The sequence below is a fragment of the Symsagittifera roscoffensis genome, chromosome 2, assembly GCF_963678635.1.
Source record: "Symsagittifera roscoffensis chromosome 2, txSymRosc1.1, whole genome shotgun sequence".
Taxonomy (NCBI): domain Eukaryota; kingdom Metazoa; phylum Xenacoelomorpha; order Acoela; family Convolutidae; genus Symsagittifera; species Symsagittifera roscoffensis.
Window position 1 is genome coordinate 45,782,314 of NC_087063.1, and position 11,321 is coordinate 45,793,634.

The 11,321-nt window shown below is 38.1% G+C and overlaps 1 protein-coding gene across 1 annotated transcript; it reads right to left on the minus strand.

Annotated features, from left to right (window-relative positions):
- Positions 1-55: 55 nt before the first annotated feature.
- LOC134839442 (uncharacterized) lies at positions 56-11,093 on the minus strand. The gene is made up of 4 exons (XM_063854990.1): positions 10,620-11,093; positions 10,157-10,320; positions 1,036-1,379; positions 56-657 (listed from the first exon to the last, which is right to left on the minus strand). Exons 1-4 carry the CDS (start codon positions 11,059-11,061, stop codon positions 210-212), a joined length of 1,398 nt encoding a protein of 465 aa, XP_063711060.1. The 5' UTR covers positions 11,062-11,093; the 3' UTR covers positions 56-209.
- Positions 11,094-11,321: the final 228 nt, after the last annotated feature.

The window sequence follows — 11,321 nt, forward strand, 5'->3', positions numbered from 1 at the left end:
TATTTTCTAATGACTCTGGGAAAGACAAGATTGTTAGAAAGCTAAACTATCCATTCTGAGACATCCATCTTAACATCCATATGACCTCAACTTGTTTTGTGAAGTATAATATTATAATTCATAACTTGTCTTGGAATGTATTCTAATTATTAAACGAGTAATCTACAAAATTAAAGATATACAAAAATAGAAAGCGAACTCAATGTTCACTATTCAATATCTTCATTTTTCATCGTTTCAGTCATTATCTCATTAAGTTTGATCAGGGCTAACTTCCCGCTGTTTTTACCCCTTTTCTTGTGCAATATGGCGACACAGTCGCCAGTCAGTCCCATTCCCCAGATGTTGTCCAGTTTCGGACAACAACTGAACGTATCTACACAATTGATAGCTACGAACTTCGAGTGTTCACTTCTCGTCAAAACAGTAAGATAGCCACGATTGGTATATGAGCCAACCAGAAGTGTCAGCTCGTCCATCATCAGGACTCGTTTTGGTTTTTCGATCATTATTTGTTGGAAAATAGATGCGGAATGTGGATTGTTGTTGTTGACCAAGACGATCTCAATGAAAGATTTGTGCTCAAAACAAGCAGTGACGAAAGTGTCGTCTCTTCCTTTCCTAACTGCATCCGCGTCATAGACGTCTGCCGAGAAACTGAAACAACAATGCATCCATAAAAATAAACTCAGATGTATTTAATAAAGCCTGTTGGTAGATTTAACCCATAAGCCATTCAAAGTTTTACGCCGCTCAAAATACTTCATCTGACTTCTTAAATTACAAAACTAGGATTATTCCATGAGAGCGCTTCCTCAGGAAAAATGTTTTTTCTTTGCGTCCAGAGCGATATGAAAACCAAAACCACTCTTACAATTAATAAATGGTCGGAGCTGTCTGAGCTTCTAGCACAGCAACTGGTTTATTTTAATTCACTTGAACTTGTAGGTTTTAACTCACGAAAGACTGATCCCATCAATTACATTGAAAATTTGTATCTCAATCAACGAAAATCAAGCGCCAAAACAAACTTACCAATGGCCTATCTTTGCGGGTAAATTTGGATTTCCTTTGAAACTCTTCATAATTACACCATTTGCCTGAATGATGTAGAACTCGACTTCATGCCGCATTCCTGGCTCAGAAATAACGGCTACACATGCAACTCCTGGAACCCTTACAATTTGCTGCTCTGTCGGCTGTAGAGTAGTCGGATCAACATTCAGCAACACAATTTCGAAGTAGAATTGAAACATTTCGTCATGCCATCGTCCAATTACGAAGCAACTTCGAGACACCATTTTGATAAGCTCTGCTTTTTTGCTCAGTGGAATTGTCGAAATTTTTACCAGAGTAGAGGAATCGTGAATATCAACGCACTAAACATATAACAGGCAATTATCCATGCACTAGTAAAAAGTACCTACCTGAGCATATCCGAAGATGCACACTTCAATTTAGCCAACAGGAGCATACAAAAGTGTCAATGAACTCAAGCGAGCCAAAAAAACAAAATGAATTTTTTTTTCATGTTTCAGCTTTCGAAAAAAGTTCTCTGTCATCGAAATGACTTGCCATTTGATTTTCATGATGTTTACAAGATTTTACTCTTTTTAAAAATTCGAGAAACGAATAAATTTTGAATTTAATTTTTTCGAGCTGGTATCTATTTTGGTAAGAAATTTAGGCAGGTCTACCAATATACATCACTATAACTTCAAGATATACATCAAACCAACCATTGAGCTCTGGAGAAGGAGGTCAACACAACTTTCATTACAAACTAGCAATTAACGCACCTTCGGTGCTTCGAAATTTTTCGACAACTCATGAAAAAAACCGCATATATTGGAAACAACATCTGCAAACTTTTAGTGTACTCTGACTGCACCCAGGTTTGGTAATTTCGAACTTTTAAATTTTTTTAAATTCCCATTTTAAAAGCGTCATCTCGAAAACTTAATGGGCCTCTGGAGAAATTTGGAAGCCAGATTTGCAACCACTGAGACTCCCTGAGAGCACCCTACTATAGGGTTAGGAATCCAAAATGTTGTGAATTTTTTAAACCTAAGATTCCCGAAAAAAAAATTGAAAAAAAAACGTCTTTTCTCGGAAACTAAAAGGATTTGAGCATTCATATTAAGAGGCAAGATTTGAGACGCCTGGGTGTATGCTGACAATAAGGTTGTATCTTCATCAAGTTAGTAGTTTCAAATTTTTTGAATTTCTTTGTAGATAAGTTCTTTGAGAAATTTAAAAAAAATCGAAAAACGTCACATCTCGGAAACTAAAAGCATTTGAGCAGTCGGGTTTAGCAGTCGCATGTGGCAAGATTTGCAACTCTTTAGAGTACCCTGACAACGCCGAACTATAGAGTTGGGAATTTCAAATTTTGGAATTTCAAAAACAATTAATTTAAACTTTCTGAAAATTTTGAAAAAATCACCAAAAACGTCATATCTCGAAAACTACAAAGAATTGAGCAGTCATACTTCGAGGCAAGGTTCGCAATCTTTGAGAATACTCCGACAGGACCTAACTACAGGTTGGAAATTTCAGTTTTTAAAAACTAATAATAATTTAAGTTTTCTGAAAAATTTTGAAAAAATCACAAAAAACGTCATATCTCGATAACTACAAATTGAGCCGTCATATTTGAAGGCAAGATTTGTAATTCTTGAGAGTACTCTGAAAGGATCTAACTACAGGGTTGGGAATTTCAGATTTTGTAAGAAAAAAAATAATTCAAGTTTTCAGAAAAATTTTGAAAAAATCACAAAAAACGTCATATCTCGAAAACTACACTTGAGCAGTCATATTTGGAGGCAAGATTCGCAATCTTTGAGATTACTCTGACAGGACCTAACTACAGGGTTGGGAATTTCTGAATTTGCAAAAAAAAATTAATTTAAGTTGTCTGAAAATTTTTTGAAAAAAAAATCACAAAAAACGTCATATCTCGAAAACTACAAGGATTTGAACAGTCATATTTGGAGGCAAGATTTGTAACTCCTTAGAGTACTCCGACAGCACCCAACTACAGGGTTGGGAACTTCAAGTTTTTAAAATTATTTTGTTATTTGAAATTTCTGAAAATTTTTGAAAAAATCTCAAAAATCGTCTTATCTCGTTAACTAAAATGATTCGGGCATTCAAAATTGGAGGCCAAATTCGCAACCCTAATTCGATATTGGGCTGCTTAACTTAAACTCGGTAAAATAACCACTAAAATCAAATTGGAAAATCGAAAAAAATTCTTAACCATTGCAATATACGATATAGCTTAAACATGCAAAAATAATACGTTGAAAAAGCTTAAACATGGCGAGATAGTGAAGCCCGCATTTAAATATATAATAGATTACACGTAAGCTATATTAATTAGGAAAGCAACCAAATTATGGAATGAAATACAGAATTTTCAAAAGAGCATTTTTTAACTTTCGAAGAAATGCTCTTTCGTCGATATTACTTTATAATTTGATTTTCATAGCGTTTAAAAAATTTTACTTGATTTTTAAATTCGAGAAACGGATGAACGTTTGAATTTATTATTATCGTGCTGCTCAATTTAGGCCAGAAAATTACGCGGGCCTAGCAATTAACATCAAAATGATTTCCAGACATACATCAAGCCAAAAAATGAGCGCTTGCACAAGAGGTCAACAAAACTTCCATTACAAAATACAGGTGAGCTATAAAAAAAGGAAATCAACCAAATTTTGAACTTGCAACATCAGGGTTGGCACAGGTTTGAGATTGTGCTAACTAAAACTAACATTTTTCCATTTGTTTTCGGCGTGTAATACATCGTAATTCTACAAGATCCAGTTTCAAGACAAAGAAAAGAGAAAAAAAATAATTGAAATGCAGACCAGAAAGTAAGACGTAAATAGTAAACTTGAAGACAAAAAAAACTATGAATACTGATGTATTCGTGAGAAAACACAATCTTATCGTTTGAACACTGAAGATTTGACCTGAAGGCAAGGTGTCTATGACGTTTTTCAACTCAATCGACTTTAACTCTACGGCCAAACTTTCATTAACCTCGATCAAGCTGATTGGAATAAGTGCGCAACTGAATTAGATGAGATACTCTCTCATAAAGAGGAGCCTAGCGATGTTAACAAAGGCGCGAAAATCTTAAGGGAGCGTAATCCTCCAAACAGCAGAGCACATCCCCTGCGGCCGTCGCAATATGGCTAACGCATGCGTTCAAGCAACGCGTGACCAAACAAGACTCACTGACCAAACTGACCCAAATATTACGGCCCTCAACAAACAACATAGCAACACTTGCAATGCTAATAAGAAAACTTGCAGCGAGTTCGTGACTTCGAGTAGCCTCAAAACAAAGGTGAGCAATTATTTGCGACTATTTCGCACCTTGAACGGTTCAAACCCTCAAGACTTATTCTAGAATATTTTCAATTCCAAGTTCCTCACCACACCCTCAATAGCAAACGCGTTGATCGTTTAATTGACCCGCGTTTACACTGAAGGAGATTCTGGTCCATCGAGATTCTGGTCCCGATTAACCTACAAAAAATCATTCAAAACATCTCAATGAAACTGCCTTCACTAGTAGCATAAGCCTCAGTTTGCGCGCTCCGCAATTCCCTCCAGTTTGAAAAAAAAACCACCGTACTTTCGCCAGTCGAACCCCTAAAAACCCCATCCTATCCAAATCATATCGCCTCATTTGCTTTTTCAGCCCCGTTATCAAAATTGATGAAGCACTCCTCATCCCTTTCCTTCCAAAGGGATGAGGAGTGCTTCATCAATTTTGAATAGCCTAATTGTTGTTATAAACTTATTAAATAGATTTCTTTGTTCAAATTTACCGCTTGTGTGTTTTCATATCATATGCGCGCTGGGCTTTCCTCTTCTGGTTATCTTACTAAATCTCGCCGTCCCAGCCGTAGGCGAGTGAAGTTTCCCTGGCGTAACTAGACGCAAGAAGGAGTGAGCTGGTGAATCGACCTCCAAATCGACGTCGGGTTGTACCACTCCTTTCTTTTTTTTTCATCGCCTTTGCCTCAGCAATTTTAAACCCTAAGTGAAAGTATTCATAAATCACCCCAAGGAGCTTCCTTTCTCGCCCCAGTTGTCTGTGTTTCAGGTTGATGCCGCGATTCCAGGCAAGACGCATCCCTGAGTTCTCACAGAAACTAGTTATCGGGACTTCAAGGACCAAATATATCAAACCAGCTCTAGTAAAATCAACAATTCACTCCTACCGCGGCGCAACGCTTCATGATCTGTTTGAAACAGTTTTACAATACAGACCAAAGCGCCTAAATACAGTAACAATAGTTGCTGGATACAATGACTACAGGCTGCATCCACAAGAATTAGAACAACAGTGGAAAAACTTGATTAACCTCGTCACTAACAAGTTTCAGCCCAAGACACTGATCATCCCCAAAACAATTCAGAACTGTAATAATTCCGAAGTAAACCGCAAAATTTATATTCATAATCATGTGCTGTTTAATTTGATAAATAGATTTGTACACCCCCATACACTTATTGTTTCGCCTAACCTCAACCTAAATCTAACCCCTCAAATGTTCTGCCGTGATGGCATCCATTTCTCGTTCTACGGTAATGATTTCTTTAAAATTTTCTTGCAAATTTAATCTATAATTTCTCTCGCTAACTTGACACCGCCGTCCTTCCTAAAATGGCTACTCAAACACACTGCCTTATTTGTAAAAGCAGCCTGCGAGGCGGAGGTGTTTGGTGCTTCACATGCCCAGGCTACATGCATGTAAAATGCAGCGGCCTAGCCCGCAGCAGTGATCACTATGACGATTTCAGTTGTCATCGCTGCACCTCCCAATTTCATTCAGCTAACGACAAGCATTAATGCAATCCCCAACCCTAGCTACAACCACGCTCCCCCAAATGCACCCTCACCCTTCCACTGCCCCACACTCACAAAACTCAGGAGAGTCTTCCACTATAGAACCCAGAACAATACAAGACCCATGGTCAAACCCCTGTCCAGAACTAATAGAAACCACCAGGAAAATATACACCGAAGTGGTCCACTGGAAACCGGTCTTTATGATCTTGTCAAAAAATGAAGTTGGTTATAACTTTATTGAAACCTTCAATAGAACTTTGAACAGCCTAATAGAAAACAACGAAAATACCTTCGCAATGCACGCAGCAATGATTTTTCCACACTTATTACTGTGCAAAACAAAGTCCGAAATTGATGGATCTTTATCCAAAACAATAGCAAGGCGACTTAAGCAATGGCAAGAGGGAGACCTGGATGGACTATATAACGAAGGAAAGGCGCTGCAAATGCGCTTGTTGATAGGAAGTAGAAGAAAAATTGAAACTGAAGCACAACAGTTCAACAAACTAATGAACACTGGAAAAATATCAAGCGCAATTGCAAAACTAACAGACACATCTAAAGGCGATCTTTCGCTCGACGAGATTGTCAAAGGTAAGACAGTTGAACAGATTCTCATAGAGAAACACCCACCATCTGAACCAATTAATGAGAACTATATTACACCAGTCTCAAACGAAAAAATTCCTTTCCATCCATCGATATCTGATCAGATAAACGGTCAACATATCAAGAAGGCAGCCATGAGAACGCACGGATCGCATGGACCATCTGGCCTCGATGCGAATGAATGGAGACGTATTCTAACACACTTTGGGCAAAAATCAGTTGAAATTTCAAAAACAATTGCTAAAATTGCCAAAAAATTGGCCACAGAAGAACTAAATCCAGAACTAATGGAACCATATAACGCATGCAGATTAATACCCTTAGATAAGAATCCAGGGGTAAGACCCATAGGCATAGGAGAAGTTATGCGTAGGATAATAGGGCGAACAATAACTAAATGCCTAAAAAACGAACTCATGTCGCTCGGTTCAAACTACCAACTCTGCCTAGGACAAAAATGTGGCATTGAATATGCGATCCACACGCTAAGAAATCAATACAGCAAAACTTCCGCCGATGCTGTTTTACTGATAGATGCCGAAAACGCTTTCAACTCGCTGAACCGAAAGCTGGCATTAAAAAACATCGAAAATACCTGCCCTTCCCTTTTAACAGCGATTAAGAACTCCTACTCCAATCCATCTAAACTATTCGTTAACAAAAAAAAACAATCTACTCTCAAGAAGGGACAACCCAGGGGGATCCACTAGAAATGACCATGTACGGTCTAGCCATAATACCCCTCATAAAACTCTTATCAGTAGACGATGTAACCCAGAAATGGTACGCAGACGACGGAAACGCAGTCGGTAAATTAAGCAATCTACGAACCGTCCTCGATAAAATTGTATCACTGGGTAAATTTTTCGGCTACCACGTGAAAGCATCCAAATGCCAACTCATTGTCAAAGATGAAAAACTCGGTGAAGCTCAGAAAATTTTCGCAAATACAGGAATCACTATAAAGGCAGGAGCCCGAGTGCTTGGTTCAGTTATAGGAACAGAATCTGAATGTAAAAAACAGAATAAGCAAATCAAAATTTTGAAAAAACTAACCAAAATTGCTAAAACCTCCCCTCAAAACGTTAATGGCTGCTATACTAAAGGAGTTCAAGAAAAGCTTTCATTTCTTGCCAGGACAACGCCTAACACTATGGAAAACTTAGAAATATGTGAAAATATTATCAAAGAACAATTATTACCTAACCTAGTCGGTAAAGACACTTTAAACCCCCAGTTCCGTGAGATATCTTCCTTACCCCTTTAAATGGGCGGACTTAACATCAAGCTGCCATCCGATCATGAAAGCTACCTAGAATGGTCTAAGGAAACATCACTGGTACTGGAATCTCAAGATCCTATTACAGCAGTAACACAGCAAGAAAAAATATGTACGAAAATCAAAAAATTGAAAACTGATAGAACAAATCGAAAAAAGACAAACCTCATTAACTCCTTAAAAGAAACAGATGAATACGCAATCGACCTGGCCTCTGAAAAGAGAGCCTCTAACTGGCTCAATGCTCTACCACTGAGCAGATACAACTTCAACCTGAATAAATCAGAGTTCAGAGATGGTATTTACTTAAGATACGGATGGGAACCAACCAAAACCCCACTCACATGTGCATGTGGTGCTGATTTTAACTTGACACATGCGCTTCACTAAGCAAAGGGTGGTTACACACACATAAGACACAATGAAATCAGAGACACATTCGCCAACCTCATGAACGAGGTTTGCCATGACGTCGAGATTGAGCCGAAACTTCAGCCGTTGCAAGGCGAAAGCTTTGTCAACAATTCAACTACAACTGAAGATGAGGCACGACTTGACATTAAGGCAAACGGACTCTGGGGTTCACGATTCAGCCGCGCTTTCTTTGATGTGAAAATTTTCAACCCCCATGCCAAAACATCGCGAAAACTGTAGAAGGATGCATACAAATACCATGAAACGCTGAAGAACTCCAAATATCAGCAAAGAATTTTAAACGTAGAGCAGAGTAGCTTCTGCCCGCTAGTTTTTGGATGCACCGGTGGCGCTGCTCCAACAGCCACGCGGACGATGCAGCGATTGGCCGAAAAACTAAGTGAAAAAAGACAAGAAAGCTATCCCGAATCTATAAACTACATAAGAACTAAAATAAGCTTCGCGCTCCTGAGGAGCTCTATATTTTGTATAAGGGGGTGCAGATCCATAAGCGCTATTGTAGAGGAAGGACGGCTAAGATAAATTAACATTATGACGATGCATTTAATGCTGATTTATGACTTCATTGCTGATATATATGCATTTTTATATCGCTGGTATGGCCCTATCCAGCTTGTGCACTTGCCGTAACTAAACGGAAGGGCCCCTTTTGTAATTTAGTTTTTTTTTTTTTAAAATCCTTCCAAAGTGAATCATACGATCAAGAGAACGCTTAACGATTGTCCTTTATAATTAAGCCTCAGTTTTATGCTGAAGAACTTCACCAACAGCGTCTTAACCTCACAAGACAATTCAAATTCGCATCAACGAAGACCCCCTAATAGAACAGCTCTTGTCGCCCAAGCTCTATCAAAAGCATTCAATTGCGTAAACCACCACAACCACATTGGTAAACTGACTAATCCCTCACTGCCCGACCCTATCAGTCGCTAGCTAAGCAACTATCTGAGGCAGGCCAGAACCCTATTAGGAGACCATTCTTCAAAGCGAGAATAGTCCACAGTGGAGTCCCTCATGGCTCATTTATATCCACAACACTTTTCAACTTTTATACCAAACACTCCCCCCTATCCGCCCAAAAGTATATCCATTATTTCTTACGCGGACGACGTCAATTTCTACACCCAAGGCGCCAATATCAAAACTCTATCTTCTTCTTTTCTCTCTCTCTCTCTCTCTCTCTCTCTCTCTCTCTCTCTCTCTCTCTCTCTCTCTCTCTCTCTCTCTCTGCAAACCTAGACACTATCTACACTTTCTTCGATACTCTCAACTTAGAACTCTCCCCTTCCAAATGCTCGGTAACCATTCTCACCTGACTGAAAAGACTTAATCTATCAAAAATTTCATATCACGATTTGTTTCAATTGATTTCATTTTAGAAGAAACATGCTGAAAAGTACAATTGCGGGCCTAACCCTAACATTAGAACAAAATTTACAAAGCGGTATCTAAGTCGACAATACTTCGGTTGACCTAACGTCGCGCCCAAAAAATGATTTCCAAAAAACTGAGCATACAAATTTTGAAACTCCTAAGTCGAATAAACCTTTAATTAAAAAGTTTATAAGACAAACTTTTCCAAAATGGAGTTGGTAATTGCACAACCAACATAAAAAATACATAATTCAAAATAGAACGGGTATTCAAAATGCAAAAATCTCAAATACATCAGTTACAATAAATTTCCAACTGAGGCCTCCGTGAGATGAGTCTTATCGTTGCTCAAGTGACAAAAATAGTCTTGCTCTCGCAAGTGTAACAAAAGTATACAGTCAATTAATGGGCTCTTTTACATCGTATATCAAATTTATATGTGTAATGCAAGCATTATACCCTCGATAACTTCAGATGACAAAACTTATCAACTTTGAATTGTCAAAAATAAACAAGAGTATAGAAATCAAATAAAACTCAAGACAGCTTTTCTAAATAAAACAGAATAGTAAAGAGATTGAAACCTCGTTTCCGGCGACTGCAATTTGAATATCGTTCGCTGATATGTCGGTTGGTGATAAAGTACCAAGTTCAACTTCCTGGCTCAGGCTATTTCTAGCACGTCCTGCTGCAGTATTAGTAGTATAGGCATTAGTCACCTGCGAATGAACTGCAGCCACTGCTAATCCTTAAAAAATTGAAGGTTTTAGTTATTGAAATAGGATAAAACGCATACACTATTCGGAAATGAAGCACGAGAACTCTTTAGCTCCACAACACTTTAAAAAATGAAACTAAAAATTTAAGTTTCATAACCCGTACCATTTTTTGCCGTTTTTGTTTTTCTTGGTAAGAAAGTTTTATTTCTAAGTTTTTACTTTATATTTTACCATCTTTGATATGTGACGACTGAGAGCGGAGGAACTCCAAAAAAAATCATAACAAGCGTATGAAAAAAAAACAATTATTCAACTTGTTTTTACAAACCATGTTCATTGATATTTTTCACTTTTCTGACTTTTGGTCTAGCCCCAGCAGCATGATAAGTATTTTGATATTCTCGATCTCGAGGTATCGAAAGCTGGTCTCCATGCAACCCGTTAGACCCAGTCTGTGAGTATTCAGTTTTAATGACTGGTTCAATTTCATTCTCGTTTTCCTGGTTTATGTCGCGAAACTCCGTCTCCAAACGCATCGCATTTCTCAATTGCGAGGCAACTTTCTTTTCGGAAATGGGTGCAACTTTACTAGCGACATCACGCAGAAAATCTATATCGTTCCCATCTTTCTCCTTCGAAATATCATCACATAAGTTTTCATATTTTTTCTGATAACAAGCACAAGACTGATCAACAAGTTTCAGCAGCACCTGTCGGCGCTTCTCAACTTCAGTGTTTATTTCTATTGCAAATTGCGCCTTGAGATCCATACTACATATTCCTGAAACAAACAGTATGGTAATTAGGAGTGCCGGACATCAAGCCGACGGGACTTCAAGCCGAATTGTAAAATTAGGGACTTCAAGCCGAATAATTCCTTATAAAGTCGTGAAATATGAACAAATTGAAAACTTTTTTGAGAATTTCTGAATTTCATGATCTGTGCCAGTCGGTCATGTCTGGAGGTTTGACCTTGAGAAACACGTAATTTTGGAGTGAAGTTTTAATTTTAAAAATTTCGAATGGAGCC